Source organism: Saccostrea echinata, unplaced genomic scaffold (genome assembly GCF_033153115.1).
Source record: "Saccostrea echinata isolate AGI-Se365-2 ecotype Australia unplaced genomic scaffold, CSIRO_AGI_Sech_v1 ptg000009l, whole genome shotgun sequence".
Lineage (NCBI taxonomy): Eukaryota > Metazoa > Mollusca > Bivalvia > Ostreida > Ostreidae > Saccostrea > Saccostrea echinata.
In genome coordinates, this window is record NW_026889758.1 from 50,211,010 (window position 1) to 50,230,655 (window position 19,646).

The 19,646-nt window shown below is 34.4% G+C and overlaps 1 protein-coding gene across 1 annotated transcript; it reads right to left on the bottom strand.

Moving 5' to 3' along the window:
• Positions 1-627: 627 nt before the first annotated feature.
• On the bottom strand, positions 628-16,729 carry LOC133183014 (AP-3 complex subunit beta-2-like). Its single transcript, XM_061317924.1, has 23 exons — positions 16,542-16,729; positions 12,202-12,277; positions 11,364-11,438; positions 10,726-10,982; positions 9,679-9,745; positions 9,355-9,537; positions 8,940-9,110; positions 8,655-8,752; positions 8,484-8,538; positions 8,003-8,074; positions 7,855-7,917; positions 7,440-7,572; positions 7,175-7,227; positions 5,158-5,325; positions 4,686-4,935; positions 3,988-4,197; positions 3,457-3,734; positions 3,287-3,353; positions 2,962-3,083; positions 2,689-2,877; positions 2,515-2,557; positions 2,225-2,407; positions 628-1,309 (listed from the first exon to the last, which is right to left on the bottom strand). Exons 1-23 carry the CDS (start codon positions 16,670-16,672, stop codon positions 1,017-1,019), a joined length of 3,237 nt encoding a protein of 1,078 aa, XP_061173908.1. The 5' UTR covers positions 16,673-16,729; the 3' UTR covers positions 628-1,016.
• Positions 16,730-19,646: the final 2,917 nt, after the last annotated feature.

Consider the following 19,646-nt stretch of genomic DNA (forward strand, 5'->3'; position numbering starts at 1 on the left):
TCCCAGGTGTTTTCTTGAGACAATACCTTTTTTGGGTACCAGAATTTTTTATCTTTTGACCTTGGAGTCTGACTTGCATTCGAGACATTCGCCATGCCCTTGAAGTTTGACCTACCTTTGAGAAACTTTAACCTTCGCCAAAACTTTTCAACAGTTGGTGCTACGGCAATTATATTGGTGTATTCTTCTTTGGGTACCAACGTTTTTGATCTATTGACCTTGACCTTGGAGTTTGACTTGTATTTGAGAACTTTTAACCTCCATTATGAGCTGTCATATGGGGGCATCAGTGTTTCACAAACACATTTTGTTTATTTTTGCTTGTTTGCAATCAACGGTGGATGAATAATTGCAAGAAATACAAAATGTGGACTTCAACTTTATGATGGAATACAAATAAATATAAATATTTCTTATAACCACCTTCAAACAATGCATTTTTCATTCATAGTACTTTGCAAATTCTTTCTCGTTTTGCTTCAACAGCTATTACCATATTTTTAGTAATTTATCCCACCAGCTGAATGGGAGAGAAATCAAACCAAAATTTACAGCACATTTTCTCTGTTACTTTCTCATTTAAGCACATGGTTGTTGTAATGTCCATCAATGATAATAATACACAACAAATGTTATGAACACTTTATTGTATGTGCAGTTTATATAATAACACTAACATTGACCACTTAATATAATTTAAAGCCATTAATAATGAAAACATCAGTAAATTGACTGTACTGTAAGTAGTTGTACTGGTATATGTCTGTTGTATATGATGAGTTCCATAATTAATCATATTTGTATTAAAGCTGGACTGCATTAACTTCTGCAATTGCTGAAAGATTTAGGACACTTTAACGAAAAATATGATTATCAAATTTAAATTTATCCTGCTGAACAGTTATGCATATCTGAACATGGCCTCTACTTTCTCTCTGTTATATAACTTGTTCAAAATTCACATAATTTTATATTTTAAACAGATTGTCATCAAATTGTTAACACTAGAATTTTCTCTAGCTTTGTCCAAGTAAAGATTTAAGGTCCTTTAGAAGCATGGTCCCTATGACCATTTTCTCACAGTTAACAACTATGTTTGCAGAATCTCCATTTACAGCTACAGACACAAGGACTAACACCCCCTCTGTCATAGTTTTTGCTGCAAATCGATAGACCGTGTCTGTTTCACTTGATGGAACTTGTAGCATATTAGCTACAGTTATTACACTGGTAACTATTGATTTGGAGTCTGTTTTCTTCTCAGATAGTTTCACTTTTCCAGTATTTTCTGTCATTCCTTTTAATTTGCCTGTGGAAAAGAAAAACAAATAAGATACAAGAAATATTGGTTTCTTTTGCATTAATGTAATAAAGCTACATGTATTTGGTGTTCATGTTTAATGATGGAGCATACAGTGCCCAATTTTATTTTCAAGTGCACTCCTAGGATATGCAAACTGAATAGATTTGATGGCCTTGGGCCCCTGTGTGCAAAAAGAAGAAATGAGCTGAATAAGACTTGACTACATAAAGTTATGAAATAACTAAAATGAAATCTCCGTTATCTTGTTTTTGGGGTCAAGACTTGTCTTCTCGAAATATGCATCAATCGACTAGGTTTGATGGTCCAAGTCCTCACAGTGTGAAAGACATGATCAGGATATAGAGTGAATCTTGTTTAATCCCGATGTTGTGTTTTCCGAAACATTGCCTAATATGGTGTAAAGTTTAAGTCCCTTCAGTAAATTCAATTGTTTAAAATGTTGCCTAATCCAGAATGTTGTCTAATCCGGACAGTTTCTTTGGTGTCCGGATTTGACGAGTTTTCTGTAATTTGAATAACCATGAATACCCCCCCCCCCCCCCCCCCACACACACACACACACATATCAACTGACCAGGTTTCATGGTACTAGCCCTCATGTGTGTAAGAAATAATTTGGACAATAAATTCTATTATAGAGTGACAGACAGGTGGATGGATGAGAAATGCAATACATTAACTATATGTACATGTATAAGAAGACCCATCAAACAAACATTAAAAACTTTCTTATTTATTTTTTAAAGTTTTTTGAAGTAGCAATTTCTAGGAATAAACAGTGGTTGCATTAAGATCATGTTTTTGAATTACGATTCTGTAACGTAAGGAATTATTTACATGTTTCTTAATAAAGCTTAGCATTCTTTATTTTGTTTTGTTCTAGACATTTCCTGTCCATACCTTGTTGCTGGGTGAAATCTTGGAGCCCCATAGTGTGAGGTTGAAGCAATTCCCCCACAGGTGCTGTTATGCTGACATTAAAAGTTTGTTCTAATGTACAAATCTCAAACTTGGCAGGCTGAGTGGTGTCATTGAAATTAATCGCCATCAGTACTGAGGTGGATGCCCCAGTTCCAAGAGATGCTATAAAATACAATACAAACATTCATTTTATATTGCAGGTTTCCCCAAAATCTCTTTTCCATTTTTAGAAGGTTAGATTCTATCTGATAAGAAAGTGAAGCATTTACCTATTTCTGGGAAATCCTGAATTTCCATCCCAGGTTGTAAAGTCTGAAAGTAAAAGATAAATAAAAATCTTATCCAAGAAATGTCTCTTTATATGCAGTAATTTCATGACTGGAATTTATGAAAATTAAACCAATTAAATTAAAACTGTTTTATGAAGCCTTGTAAATCCTGACCTTTTTTCCTACTTTTATGGCTGATAATGGTTTATCTCCATGGTTTGTTAATGTCAATTCTATGGATACCATTTTAGGTGAAAAGACAGAAATAGTCCTTGTGAACTTGTATGTAATTCCTAATCCATTGCCTGTCATCCTGTTTAGGAGTTCATAGGACTTCAAGGCAATGTTCATGGGCTGAACAAACTGCAAAAGTACAAAACACCACACAATTAAACATACATATATATAGGGATTAGGAAATTTCTGTTTTATATCAAGAAAACTTACATTAGAGGAGCTGCTAGGTTGTGTTGAACTGATGGACAAGTTACTCATGGCACTAGCCATGCTTGGGGTCAGAATATCACCTGGTGTACCCCCACTACTGGTCACTCCATTGGTGGATCCAACTATTTTCAAAGAAAAGCAAGTTTTAATGCAATGTCTCTCATATCCAATCACTAATCTAAAGCATAACATCAATTCAGAATATTCTTAAAGCCTTAATTTTTTTTTAAATCCATGTACATGTATTGTATTTATAAGCTGTATATTAAAGTAATACTGCACTCAAATTTGGTTTCTGTCCTTGGATAAATATAGAATTGCTTACACAAATCTAGATCCAAAAGTAAATCTGCATTATTCTGTTGAGTAGACTCTGCAGCCTTTGTTGTTTTCTGGAAATAAAGAGCCGAGTGTGATACATATACTCATCAAGTCTACTCATTTTCATAATTGACATGATCTTTTCTATTTAAACAAGCCCATTCCTCCACTTGCCTTTTTTCCAGGCTTGGATTTTGGTGGTGGTTGTTTTTCCTCCTCACTTTCCTCTGAGGAGCTTTCCTCCGATGACTCCTCCTCCTCCTCCTCAGATTCACTCTTTACAACCTTGGCTGTCTTCTTGACAACAACATTTTTCTGAGGAACATCGGATTCCTCTGACTCCTCTGTTTCTTCCTCACTTTCCTCAGAATCAGATTCAGCTCCACTGTCCTCATCACTTTCCTCTTCCTCCTCCTCCTCAGAATCTTCAGTTTCTTCATCAGAGTCTTCATCTGACATTCAAAATGATGTATCTTTATTATACGCATTATCAAAGTTACATTTTTCATAACAAGCAGATATATCAAAACTTATTCTAGTACACTATACATAAGTTTAAAATGTTTCATTCCATAAGAAAAATGAACATACATGCTTATTGTACATGATATTATCATATTTCTTGGGGTAACTTCTGTGTAGAGTCAATGACAGAGATAAAACTATTTTCATAAAACAACAGTGGATATCAAAATCTTAACACACCCTCTGAGCTGGATTCCGTTTCCGAGTAAAACCCTTTCTCCTTTGTAGGCTTCTTTCTTTCTGTTTTTCCTTTGACCTCTGGGACAGGAAGTTCAACATTCCTGACGGAGGGATCCGGGGCTTCCTCTGGCCACTCTGGTAGGTCTTTGTATCCTGTGGCTCTGTTGTTCAGTATGTGTGACAGTGTGCCCAACTGATATAGGTCCCTATCTGAAAGAATTTTATGAAATTTTTTCCAGTGTGAATATGCAGAGAACTTCAGTTTGGTTCAAAGTTAAATATATTTTCAAGCTTTATAAGGAAAATACATTTTCACTTTATCAAGAAATTTATCATTTCTTATCATTTTTATTGTTTTTTTTCCATTTACTTTTAAGACAGTTTTAATTCCACAGAATTACTCTAGCAAGAAAGTAGCAAAACTGACACAAAGATTACGCATTTTCAGTGATATCTTGTTTGTCAATGTAATAATTCCTTCACTGCAAACAATTTTTTATGGAAATACCAAATGTATATGCAGTAATTAAAAGTTTGTCATACATGTACTTCAATTACTTCTTCTCACTTCATAGGGATAAAAACACTGAACCCCCCTCCCCGAAAAAAAAGGAAAAGCAATCAACCAAAAAAATCATATACCAACTTTTACAAGTGTATGCCTAGCTTCAGTATGTAAGAATTATATTGATCCTAACCTTCAAATTTAGATTGAAGTAAAGGAGCAGGTTTTGTTGCCAGCAGTATTTTCTTGGCATGCTTTGCCAGTGGCCCCTTCTCGGCTGGCATTATCAGCTGTCTCAGAAATCGTGACCGATCCCTGATGTCATAGTTTTGGTCATACTTGGCCAGGTTGAAGATGTACTGACAGAGGAGACGGGTTTGTTTGGAATTGGTTATACAGAGTTTGGCAGCTAAGTTTAGGATCTGCAATTTTACTATATCCTCCTGCAATGTTGAAACACATTAAAACATTTACTTTTATCTAAAAATTAACAAAATTTTGAAGCTTCTCCAACAGTTTACAATGAACCTTTTTTTTTAACTCACACATTTTTTTAAAAAGATTATCTACAGTTCAAAGAAAATCTTTTCTTTCTTGCAAGTAACTTAATCTCCTCCTCCTCCTCCAAAATCTTATTGCCAAATCACAAATCTACGTGTACCTACCTCATTAATGAATGTTTTAGCCATTTTTCTAAGAACATCAGGTGCTATTTTTGGCACCCTCTCACTGTATTCTCCAATCAACCACAGAATACTGGCTCTGGCCATGGGAACGGTGATCTGGTCTGCCATCTTGGCCATGTGTGTTATAATGTCCTTGTGTTCAGAGGACTAAAAGAATAACCTCTATATATTTACATGGAACATCACAACACTTCAAATTTTGCCACATTAAATGGTCAAGATTGGGGGGAAGGGGGGGGGGGGGTGATATATCAGTATTAGTTGAAAAATGCCAATCCAAAATAACTGACAGTCATACATGGCCCTGCAATATTCTTATCCATGTATCATCAAATTTCACCTTTTGACCAAGATCTTTGAGCAAATGGCCTGAAAATCTATACAGGTTTGTTTGGTGAAAAAGTCTGCACATTAACAGATTTTTGATCCACATAAAATTGTAGTGTACATGGTCATTTTAACAGTCTTTGAGCCTTATCCTTGACCTTTGACACAGTCATCACAAAAACTGTTTTCCTCTAACCATTCTCTACATATGCATTAAGTATGAAGCATATAGGATTAACACTAGACAAGTTATTGCATCACAAACATGTGTATTGATAATGGTATCTACTATGTATTTTAACTTTTACATGATCTAAAACACACAAGGTGTCTTTCTTTAACCATCCTCCACTTAAGTAGTAAATACGAAGTCTATAAGATTAAAGGTACTCAAATTATTGTGTCACATGAGAGTAGTGATAACCAGAAGGACCCAGTGATTACTGTAAGGTTCCTGCTTCTTATTGAAGGGCCCTAATAAATACACAGAGCTTAAAACAATGAAATAAACTACATGTAGATATGCAGCAAAAATATTCTGAAGAGAGAATTATATGTGAAAAAATCCTGTAAACAACATACGCTAATTATGAATAATATGTGATATTGCATGCAAACACTTTGCCCCAAATCAGTGAACTAGACAACTTGAATAATTCTAATTTTGATCTGAGCAAGAGCAATATATCATGCACTTCAAATAAAGATCAATGTGAATTTTAAATTCAGAGCGATTTACTTTTAAAAATTATGAAGAAAGTCTCTCTGAAATACTTTATGTAAACGGGTCTACTTCTTCCGAGATAATCCTGTAAGCATTTTAACTACTGAATAGAAACAATGAATATTTCTACTTAAACATAAGCATGACCTCAGTATGTATGTGGTATTAATACCAGTAATACATATTAATGTATTAATGGTACAATTTTTACATATCCATAAATAAAAATGACATTTATAGTAAAATAATTGGAAGGGAACAACATGCTCCATTTTCTATCCCTCCACCAAATATACATATGTATGTGTACCGTCTTGTGTCCCTTTTCTTGTGACTAAAAAAAATATATATACCATTCAGACTAATAAAACACTGTAAATCTCCAAAAATAATCTCACACTATTCTTTTATGTTATTTAATACAAAATGCAGACCTGCCTACCCCAAAAAATTGTATTCCGTAGTTTTTCGACCTATTTGTCTGTAAAATTTGACTTTAATGCCAAAGCTTTTCTACTTTTAATACAGAAAATACAAGTGTATTCACATAAAACAGAAACTTCCTGTTGTACTCAGAGTACTTACCTTAATAAAATACATGACATAGACTTGACGACACAGGACATCACAAGTAGAGATGCAAATTTATTTACATATCACTAGTCTTTTTGGCAATTTCAGTCTCGACATACCTACGAATGCCCGTCCTTTGGACAGCTACTTGTGAAATAAATGCTTGACCATATGATGATGTACTATCACTCAAGTGTCTGTACTGTTCCATTTTTCTTCACAATAATTTTAAAATTGAAAATAGTGGAAATTCCAAAATCTGGAGATCTGACTAATTAGAAATTAGGGGGTCAAAAATGGTAAAATTACAGGTAAATTGGGAGAGTAGGCAGGTCTGCAAAATATGTCAACCATACCTTTATATCCACTCACCTGCATCTGCAGCAACTTCTTGATCACAACAACACTTTCTGCAACAACACTTTCTGAAGAATGAAATCAAAGGTACATTTAATATCCTGTAAAAGGAATGACAATTTCTTTTCAAAATTTTCCGCCAAATAAAGAAAACTGAATTACAATATTTGAAACAAAATTTTTAATTCCCTTCTTTCTGTTATTTCAGTGAAATACAAATACATGTAGAATAAAGAAATGTTGACACCCCCTCAATATAGAATCATTTAGTAAGTCTTACCATCCCTGTTGGACATCAAGTGGACTAATCCATTGAGGCAGGTATCAGTAACCTCCGCTATGTTGCTGGCACATCGGCCGATGGCTTGGATGGTGGCAGCAGCAAACTCCTTGTCAGTACTTGTTACGTACGTCTAAAATCGAAACAAGATTAAGTTAAAATTAAGATGAGTAAAACAGAAATAAACATATATATATTACCGTTTGCAAAAAAAAAAAAGTTTGTCATTTTGTTGACTTTATTTACACATTCTGTCAACATTTTTATGACACTGACAAAAATCTACATTCATATCAGAAAAGTTGCATGAACACGCACCTTGTTTGATGTACATATATTTTAGAATGTAAAGACTAAAGGTGATATTCACTGAATGTGAAAGGGAAATTATAAAAGAAGAAAATTAAAATCTGACCTGAAGTTCTCTCAGGATGATTGAAATGTTGGTCTCTGTGGCTAAACTGGTCAGAATTTCCAGCTGTAAACACAAAATAAAGATGGCTTTACCACTTTGTGATTGAAATTTGAGGTAAACTCAGACAAACTTTGAAGTATTCAGTTACCTTGAGCAGTTTAATATGGGTTGGATCACTTGACCTCACATAAAAACTCTTCAGGTATGGTTCAAACATGTCCTAGAATTCAACAATATTCAAATGTAGGTTATCAGAAAAAAAATACTTCAAATGTATAAAGCAGAACAGTGAAGACAAGCAACAGGTCCAAGTTTTGAAATACAACATCTTTTTGTAAAAATAGTCTAAAAACATTTAACATTCATGTACAGTCAAACCTCATATCTCGAATTTCAAGGGACCGAGAAAATACTTTGAGATAACTGAGGATTCGAGATATCCAGGGTAAACTACTTTAGGAATAAGTAATTGGGACTTCAAAATGACTTCCACATATCCATGGTATTCGAGATATCTGTGTTCGAGATACCAAAGTTCAACTGTAGATTCATATGCTATATTTCAATTGCCCCATCCAGTATCTACCACATATTACATGCCATATGGCAAAACATTTGAAAGAGCTTACTTTTCTTGCAACTGTCATTGTGGCAATATTGCTTAAAACAATAAACTGGACCTCCCTGTAAAAAAAAAAGTACATAAAGTGTGTTTCAAATGGGCATAAGAAAGCATGTTAAAAGGTTATGATTCCAGAGAGTGAAATAAACATAAGCAAACAACATTATTAAAACCTTACTTGTGTCCCCTTAGAAGACGAATCAATGCCTTGGCAACCACTCCAACTTCTGACTTTGGTGCACAGTGATAGTACAGCTGAGCTACAGACATCACAACCTTAAGAAAATCATAATATACATGTAGTTCAGATTTTCTTCACGCTCACCCATTACAAAGCAAAAATGTCTATGGAATACAATACATGTCATCAAATAAGTGCTATTTTGCTAACTTTGTCATCAGAGGTCAAAGACTTAAGAATGAATAAAAATAAAAGAGGTAGGTAATTCTGCCAGTGACATACAGAAGCATTGCGGCTATTGAGTAATGGCTTGGCTTGTCTGAGTAGGAGGCGATGATCAGGGTCCATCATGTATGGCTTTTTCTTGGAATCTTTTTCGTTGTCCTCTTCATCCTTTTTCTCGTCTTCATCCTCTTCTGATTCATAAAAATTCTTACTTTCTTCTCCAGTGCCCTGAAAATGAAAGAGGTATACTTCAATTGTTGATATAAAAGCCATGCATAGAATTCATGTGACGAAAACTTTCATTTCAAATTAACAGATAGCAGAGATGTTATTAAAGTATACATAATTATATGCAATGTACTTTCTCCACATTTCGGTAGAATCTTATTTTCCCCACACTTGTATAAGAAATATTGAAACAATTTTTAATATCAAAGCCCCACTTACACCCTAGACTGGGTGAAATACATACATCTTGGTTGGGCGAGACAAACTGGGTCCTTGCATAGCGGGTCATCATGCCAACTATGACCACCTGACCCCATTCCTCGACGTCCACCAACAGGTTGCAAAGCTTTCGGAAGTTTTTGTGAATCAGGTCAATCCTTTCAGGACAAACCTCCTCAAAGGCCTGAATGGCACTACCAGCAACAAGCTATAAATTAAGAGCTCAACTATATTGACACAATAAATTGCCTATACATATTACATAGTTGTATGCAAAACTTTCAGAATAAAAAATTCTAAATTTGCAACATAATGACATTTCTATATTTCATGCAGAGATAATACTTACTGTTGTTTTATCAGCAAGTAATTTCTCAATGACTTCAACAAGTTGTTCCTTACTCTCAGGGTCAAGACTAAATAGAAATTAAAGGTTAAATACATGTACAAGACTGCTTTGCAGTAACTAGTGCAACTGACACTGCAGGGCTCGACATTAACGCTTGTCCGCTTGTCCGGTACCAGTGAAAAAAAATTACGGACAAGTGAATATTGCTGGGCACTTGTCCAATTGGACAAGTGCATTTTAATGTAAAGAAGTCTCTAAATATTAAAAAGAACGACTGTTGAAAGTTTACCGGTACTTTAAGACGGAAACAGTACATGAAAAACGAACTTCGATCCCGATATGGATCTCTGTGTTATTGAGTACACTCGATTGGGATTGAAGTTCACTAATTGCATACTACTGCAAAGGCATGGAACTTACGAAGTTTGGATTCTGTCTCATGTTGAATTTATGTTGTCAGGACAGAAAGTCTAGATAAAATTTTGTTTTATGTGTTTGTTGTATTTATAAATAACATCATGCACATGTAATGGACTTATTTTTAGTTTTCCAGTTGACAGTATTATATCTTCATTGAAAAATTTTTGGACAAGTGAAGTTGAAGTTTGGACAAGTAAATGTCGTCGTCACTTGTCCGAATGGACAAGTCGGAAAAAAAGTTAATGTCGAGCCCTGCACTGTTGCAATGAAATGCTTAAAAAAAAAATACCCTTCATTACCTCAAATTGTACCTTTTTACAAATTATTTTACTAGCAGATACTGTATGTGTACTTAAAAAAGTGGGCTTCATATCTTAGCGGCTTTGACGCAGATAACAATGCCGCTAAGAAGTCATTTATAAATACAATATACAGCACAGACATGTATAGCGCTAATTCATGATTTCGCCAACAACTCCATAGCCAGTGATTGCACTAAATTTTGAATATGCCAATTTATGTACACGTACAGTATTCTGTAATTATACATGTACTATCAAATTACAACAAAATCTAATTATAAAGAAAACTTAGCAGTGAATTTTTGCATAAAATCCTATTCAGTACCTGTAGAGCTTTGGTATTGCATGTGCTGCCGTCTTTCTGACATATGGTGACATGTCCATTACAGCTTCCTTGATAGCCAGCATCATAATCGGTGAGATCATGAGGACACGAATGCTGGACAGAACCCTCAAAGCACTGGCCCTGATCAGCTGATTGGGGTCCTTTAAGGCTCGCTGAAATGTGCTGATGGACAGGAGGGCCAAGTCTTGCTGTTCTTCTGCGTACCTTGTCAGGTAGACATAGACAAGTTTCTTGACCTGCAATAAGAAGACAAGAGGCTCATAAACAACAACACTCACCAATGTTACAATTTCTTTTCTAACAAATTATTTTTGAATGAAACTCCTTATGGTAGCCAAAAACTAAAGCATATATGCTATAAATACAGAATATTGACCAATTGCAGGTTTATAAATTTAAGTTTTCTTGATATTGAGGAAATCTGTAAAGGCATACATAGAATTTTAAATGTGCCAAACAACTCCTGATCAGAGAATCTCAAATGAACTTTTGCCTAAGGTGAACTGAAAATGGTCTATAAAATGTCCTTAAGAACAAGAATAAAGAAATTAAAAAAGTTGAGATTTCTTGGAACTAAAATCCTATGTTAATTGAAAATTACCATCAGATTTTCTTACCTCCAAGTTTTTAGAGACTACATTTTTCACTACTGCAGGGAATAAATCTGAGGCATCTTTTCCTTTCGCTACCATCTGTCAAAGTATTACATTTAAAGAGTCATTATTTGGAAAATGAGACCCAAAAGTTATTGTTTGGAATAACACTTATGATACCCATACTCTCCATCATTTGAACCTTTGATGGGGTCATACTGTATAACATTTCTTGTCTTCTAAAACACTTAAAAAAAAATCAAATGCAGTGCAGATTCAAATTCAGATTACATGTATTTAACACATTCATTACTTCAATACATGTAAAAGTAACTACAGAATTAGTGCTGTTCAGAAAGCTTTGAAAAGGTATAATCTGTGCAATGTAAAAGTAAGTCACTTTAGGACAATAATATCCTAAATCTTTGATAGTTTCAGTGATTCAACTTGAGCAACAGGGCTGTGTTTTATAACGGACTTGTGACGAAGACCAAAATTTACTTTTGCAATTTATTTAATGATTTACCTTGATTTAATTGTAATTTTAAGAAAAATAAGAAAAAATCAGTTGTAACTATATATATGTATAATCTCATCAAATTATAAAGTTGATTAGATTTTAAAACAATGTGATATCTTCCAACTTAGTCTTTAGTTCTTTTGTAAAACAGGGTCCATACATTTATCACTATCTTTTGTTTGCATTTGATTCAAACTGACTAAACTGTCAGTAGCAAGAACTGTTACAGTTCCTGAAGACTTGAAAATCCTTTTGATTTCTATTAATTAATCATTATCAGAGGCTCTTTCATGAAGATCAGTAATATAAACTTCATCTTACAAATGATCTAAAGAACATTACCCCGATGATTCTTTTCATGGCATCTAACTTCAAGTTGTCTTTATTTCCATCTAACATTGCTTTTAAATCTTCATGCCTGAAATAAAATTATTTCTTATAATAAACCTCTCATAAACACAGTTGACTGCATGGAGTTAATTTGAATTACCACAACAAAAAATCTTTCAACTACTGGCTTATGTCTTGGGTTACCAAGGTTATGAAGTGGGACATTTTGATGGATCTGATATCCTAAAGTACAAGCTATAGTTATTACTCTGTCATATTGAATGTCCAGTATATAAACATTGCACATGCTTTTTACATTCAGCATATGGGAACGAAGAAAACATGAAATGTTCTATACACTCAATCAGACACACATTGCTCTACTTTAATCTTAAGTGACCTGTAAAGACATGAATTTCACTCACATGAAAAATATGAAATAAGAAAACCCAGCAATCCATACAAGCAGCTGGTGTTTTGATTTTCTTTAACAAATAACAGTAATTTACAATTAATTTTTTTAACAGAGAATGTGAATGAAAAAATAGGTGTATTAATCTATTATCACAAGTTTTTAAAGGTTAAATCTACAAGGGGTGTTTAATCTACAAGGGATGTGATATATACCAGCCTTGCAGAGCAGATTCATATCAACCCTGCAAGAGCTGCTATCAGCCCTGGAAACTGATACAGCTATTGTGACATTGGCATATCATATATGGAAAAAAAAACTGTATTTATTACTAAGTATGTACTAAAGATTTGTATCACAAAGATTACATTGTGTTTGCTGATTCATATGTTGCACTGATTAAGCACCATGATCGCCAACAACATCCACCTAGTTAGAACTGAAGCAACTCTGAGAACAGACAAGGTGGAAGTTTGTCAGTGATCACAGTGTTTCAACAGTGCAAGTTTTGGGAAATAAAAATGTTAGTTAATCTTTCTACAACAAGTCTTGTACGAAGAGTTGCATTGATAATCAGAAAACATCCACTCCCAATTTCAATGATCGATTATTTTTTTCATGATTGATTATCAGATTCATACATCTCAAAGAGTTACCACTGCATTTAGCTCATTTCTGTTTTAAATTTACACACATAGGAAGAAAAGCACAAAGGTAAGTTGATTAAGAATCAAAATATGCAAATATAGAAAGTACAAGCAGGAAGGCAACATGGAAAACATGAAAATTAATGTATAAATCAGTGTTTTCCCTAAGAACTGGCTGCCGGCCAAGTTGACCACTTCAATTGCTAAAAATGCTGCTTTGAAATAAAAAAAAATCAAATTTAATTGTTGTAAGGTCCACAGAGATTTGTCGAAAACTTCAACCCAAAGTTGATCTCTAACCCTTTACTTTGAAATAAATGGAGAACACTGTAAATGAAGAAATCCTTTAAAAATTTGCAAGATACTGTTTTGTTCAAATAAAAATTAACCTCTGATAATGATCGGTAAAATCGCTACAACTAAGCCTAAAAGGTTGAGCATTTCATATTAGAAGACAATAAGTGATAGGGATTTTTTACTCCATTTTGGGAATGGGGCTTAGACCCTTGGAATTGGAAATTTCAACATTTGATCACTTATTGGGAAATTATATTGCATGACAATTTTAAGGACATGAACAAAATTGATGAGTAAATTTGATCTAATTTATCTATCAATCAGAGATTATACCTATTAACAAACTGTCAGTCATCAACAAGACCATGCTTCCTAAAATTTTTGTCATTCCGTTGATTTCAGACCAATACCATACTTATTTTACCCATATTCTGGCCCAGTAAAGCTTGTTAGTTTTCGTGCATTTAAAAATTGAACACACATTTAAATTTGGTGGGGGGAGGGAGGAATTTAAAGTTGGGAATAGTGTCTAAATTCGGCCCTACATAGGTTGGTGGAAACTCCCTGGTTGTAAGGAAAGCTGGTAACTATCTTGTAGGGAATTTTGCAAGATGTCCACTCTGACTCTCTTCAGCATTATTCAAAATATAAAAGGGTAAGAGGTTAAATGTAAAGGTAAGAGTAAAGGAACCCCAGGATTAGGGTGGTGTGTGATATCAAAACACAGGCAAAAAATGAATTCAGCGTTTATATTCCTTATATAAGTGGTACCGATAAACGGTACCATTCCCAATACCAAAAAATGTTAATTTTTCCCAATTTTGAGACTAAAAATTCCCAATTCCACTGCCAAGCAACAGACTACGATGACATCGTGTTTTGTTTTTTTTTTATATGAAATGTTGTACAAGTTGACTAATTGTTTCACTTCCGCTTAAATCGAAAGCAGAGATTAGTCGTAATATGGCAGGACCTGTGGTGTAGACAGCGTAGTGTACATTTTGACAAATTGAAAGCATAAAAATGCAAAAACAGGGAACATTGATATGAAAAACAATAAATACTTGTGTTGATTCTTTAAAACACAGTGTAATAGGTAATGAGGTTGGAATAAACGCAGAATACGTTTCATTTGTTTAAAAGGCAGAAAATTCTCCTTTGTTCTACTTCGATGCTATTTTTCCCAATTGAAGCGGTACTGGACCCTTTCCCCATGGGTAGAAAAAAATCGCTGGAATTGACAAGTAGTACCAAGGAAAAACCAAGACATTTATGGGAAATGTTTGTGAACCTTATATTGTTCAATACTGTTTATAACAATGGCTGTATCTAATGCTGTAGATAGAATGTTCTATCGTTAAAATGATATTGTCCTATGGACCCGGTTTTATGATAGAATTCGTTCCGTGTATTGGCAATGTTGCAAAATAAACACGGGCGATAACTCGTACTCTGTGCATTTTCTATGAACAATCCAGAGAGTCAGAATGTCAACATGGCGTTAAATTTGAAGCGAGGAAAAAACGTTTAGAAAATGAGTTGAATTTTCGTATTTATATGGATTATTTTTTAAGTTAAAAGACATATACCATCTCAAAAAGGTTTGTTATGATTAATTTGGTAGTTATTTTCAGTGCAACTCCTTTTGTATTCTTCAAAATCATTTCGGAGTGGATCCACTCCGATTTGCTACATTACAAGTATATGGGACGTATTCTAACTGTGGTGAGGGCTTGTCCCGAGACACAGTTAGATTATTCTAACTACTAATGCTGCATTTGTCCCAATAATCAAACCAAACATTTTTATCATTTAACGGTGCATAATGCAGCATTGAGTCATGGACATTAGTCTCCAACACTCTATACAGTCGTTTTACCAGTAACGAATATTTGCCAGTATCGAATATTTTTTTTATTCAATTATTCTTAACAAACATAGTGATGGGTTTAAAATTTTCTTACTAGGTAAATACAATAAAAGGATGAATATTCTATCCCTGTGTTGTGTCTTTGTAACATCTGCTGGATTATTTTTCATGCTATTTTACAATTTGAAACAATGACCCAGATTTGAACACGCGCAAGTGCAAGTCATAGAAAACGAGTGTGTGTGAACAAATGCGTCTAAATCAAACTTTTCAGTGTGTTGTTGATCCAGAATGAATATGTTATCAATATTTAGGATAACTGTAACTAGTTTAAATATTAAAATAAATAATAGTTGACTTTTAAATGAAATTATAACATCCAAACTAACCACATGTTGTTTTCCTAGTTTCAAATCATGAATTTTTGAAGTTTGAAAAATGTTGTTTTACAGGATGCAAGAACTTGAAAAGCTCACAGAAGTAAAAATACTATCAAAATAAATTACAAGCAAAGGTATTCCATGAAAATTATGTCTTTGAGATGGTTGATTTAATTTTGATAAAGCATATCATGAAAAGTTTATCATTAAATGCAAAATTTTTCATACTGTTTAGTTTTAGAAAAAAAATCATTTAAATCAACAAGTTATGTTAATATACTTTTTGTAGACTTTTCTTGAAGGCATATTTCAACAATAATTTCGACCAGCCGATTTTATTTATTGGGTCAGCAGTAGTAGAGGGCGTTCGATTCGATACTGAAAAATCAATTCGAAACTAGGAAAATAGGGGGGTGTTGTAATTGACATCTCTGTGCCTGTATCATTCATATTTTGGGAGATTGGGTACCACTTATTTGAAAAGCATAGAAATACAAATTAAATAACAACCAAGAACATTTGGAACTTCAACCATGTAAGATGCGTGCAAGACGTAACAACAAACCGATTCGTTACCGGTAAAACGACTGTATTAAATGATAATCATAATATCTGAATTTATCTGATTCTCTAAAGTTTGACGTCGTAATAGTAATAACTGGTAAAAAATATCAGGAGAGAAGATTAAATAGGGTGTCCGTGACTGTCATGTGAGGCTGACAGGTCATGTTTCTGCAATTCTGTACCGTTTAAAATTCTCATTAAAGAAGCTGTTGCTCGCAGGATCATTGGAAAAATCTCCCTCTCCGCTACCAGTAGATGGTGGTTTGTCATTACCAAACCCAGTTCCACCCAACTGAAAGCTGTTGGACGTCATCTTTCAGAAAGCCGCTGCCGTGGCAGGTGTTCCCAGTTTTCAATGGCTTCTGCTACAACTTCCGGTTATCTGGTGCGTTTGATTACATGATGATACGTCTTTCGTCTTGTGTTACTCGAGGGTGGTGGTGGTGGTATCTTTTAAGAATAGTCTTTTGCTGTACTTCTAATGTGAAAATATGAAGGCCTTTTAAACAGAGCTAAACAGAAAACTCTAGAGAACTCTATGGAACCTAAAAGAACTCTAGTTAAATTTGGTAAATTCAAATAAACAGATAAATGCTTGGATTATTGAGTTAATAATCATTTTGTATATCATGTTCTATTAATTAGATTAAATACAATTTTATTCCTTGGGTGTTTTCATTTGAAAATACTTGGAAAAAAAAGATTTTGATGGAAAATAATTTTTTTTTTGGTCATCCCGATCCCGATTGAATTTCTATACACATTATTGTTTGTTTGTATGTTGTTTAACGTCCCTCTCGTGAATTTTTCACTCACTTGCCGGTGGAGAGCTGCAAATTTTGTCCTATGCTCGGCACTTACGGCCATTGAGCAGTGAGGGGTCTTTTTCGTGCAAACACCTACTGCGACACGGGACCTCAGTTTATATACGGTCTCATCCGAAGGACCGGTCTCCACGTCCCACAGTGGGATTCGAACCCGCGACGTAAGGATCAACTCCTTACCTCGCGACTCTAGAGCAGACGCTCTAACCACTGCGCCACGCGGGCGACCTATACACATTATTGCATTTATACATATATGTACACTTTAGATTTGGAGTGAACTCAATAAAAGCGAAATTAGCGCTAATCAGTGATTTTCCCTCCAGTGAGTAGTGCAAGAGAATTAATATCAGCAGTTTTGAGGGAAGGATCCTAAATTTTACAGATTTTTATTTTAGAATTAGGAAACTAATTGGTCAGAGGTCTATCGATCTTCCTCGTGGTGGTGGTGGGGGGGGGGGGGGGCATATTATGTGTGCTCAAAAGTAAAATGAATGAATAAATAAATTGAAATACTTAAAAAGAGAAAATAAAAAAAGAAATCAAAAGGATGTCGGGGCCTGCAATCCTTAGTTGTTCTTCTGATGTTAAAAAGCAAAAGATGGGATTGGTTACCCCTATTTTCATTGACCACGCAAATATTGTCTGTTTAAAAATAGAGGGGTTTTATTTCTTAAAACAGTCGATTCCTCAGTTCCTGTGGATGTATTTGGGGTTGAATAGGTTGATTTCAGGACGAAGATGGAAAAGAATAGATTAAAATGTATATTAATGAGAAATTTGCTATCAAAATGTGTAAAAGGAAGGTATAGAGGGCCCATGTTTACCTTTTCCTCAAAGGGAAAGTGAAATATGCAGGGTAGTAGGGAGTACCTACATGTGATGCCATAGCAGAACCAGCAGATTCTGAATTTTCCCTTGTCAAACAATTTTTAAACACCTAGATATTTTGCAGAAAGAAGTCATTTTTAAACGGACAATTTTCCCTTGCCGACCGCAGGCAAAGGGGTGGTCGTAGAGGGGGAATCATTCGAAGAGGTGTAAGTAGACTCAGGCGTACCCAAAGGCCTTCTATCAACTGTACGACTCTTCGCTGATGATAATGTAGCATACATGACTATCACATCAGATGCGGATGCAGAGAAGCTGCGGGACGACCTAACCGAACTAGCAGTCTGGGAAAATGAAAAGCTCATGAGGTTCCACTCAGAGAAATATAATGTGCTAACTGCTAAGCATCACAAAGAATCGTAGAGTCATCAAGAACTATATCCTACATGGCCACCAATTAGAGCATATTCCTTCTGCAAAATATCTAGGCGTTACCATCTTGTCAGACTTGAAGTGGACTCAACATATAAATAACATCGCCGATAAAGCAAAGAGCACCATCGGCTTTCTCAAAAGAAACATCAACATATGTAATAACAACATCAAGGAGAGAGCATACAAATCATTAGTAAGACCAACTGTATAGAGTATGCCAATGCAGTCTGGAATCCTTATCAAAAGTCAGATGTTAACAAGAATAGATATGGGTTACCCCATATCCAAGATATTCGACTTTTAATTTATTCGAATTTTCATTGTGCTCAGATGATTTCTAATAAAAAAAAAACAAGTATTTACTGACAAAACGTCAGAGATACTCAAGCTGTAGAAAGTCATAATAAAAGTGCCATAAATATCCTAAAACGACAAAATATTTAGGCTACTGGGTTTCAACATCTTTTGTTGAATAAAATATGCATGTACTAGGAAACAAACTGCATGTTCATATATATCGGTAGATGTAGATGCATGTAGTGACTATCACAAAGTCGCTAAAAATAGTTTTAATTTCACATAGAACATAGACTAAATATAATTAATCATATAATTTTAAAAATGTATTTAACACCTTCATTTTCAGGAATATTTAAACCAAATAGCATGTTACAGGCCTGTAGCAACGTTTTCAAAGTGAAGGGGGGGGGGGCTCCGAAAAAAATCCCGCGTACTATATGGGCCTGTGCTACATGTGTACCATCTTTCCAATGATATAATCTTCTGTAAAAAAAAATTCAAATCAAGTTCAAGCCGTTATGGATTATGAAAGATAGCCCATTTTTTTTTATAAATAGCAAAACTATAGATCTATCAAGGATAGATTTTAATTTATTTTTTTAATTTTGTGCTATTAAATTACTATCATCCATAGGCAGATGTTAAAGATAGTCAACATGTCACCTTTTAGAACGAATGAACTTGTAATCAATGAACTTGTCCAGAGATGCATTGACGGCCGTTGTTAAACGCAAAGGAAAGCGCGAGATCGGTTGCGGCTATGGAGCATCACTGAATATTCCTTCGTCATAGGATAGAATCCGACATTTAACACTTAATATAGATTTTGAATATACAGATGTTTTGAAGATAAACTTAGTATATTTTCGTGTTTTTAAACTGAGTAGATCGATGACC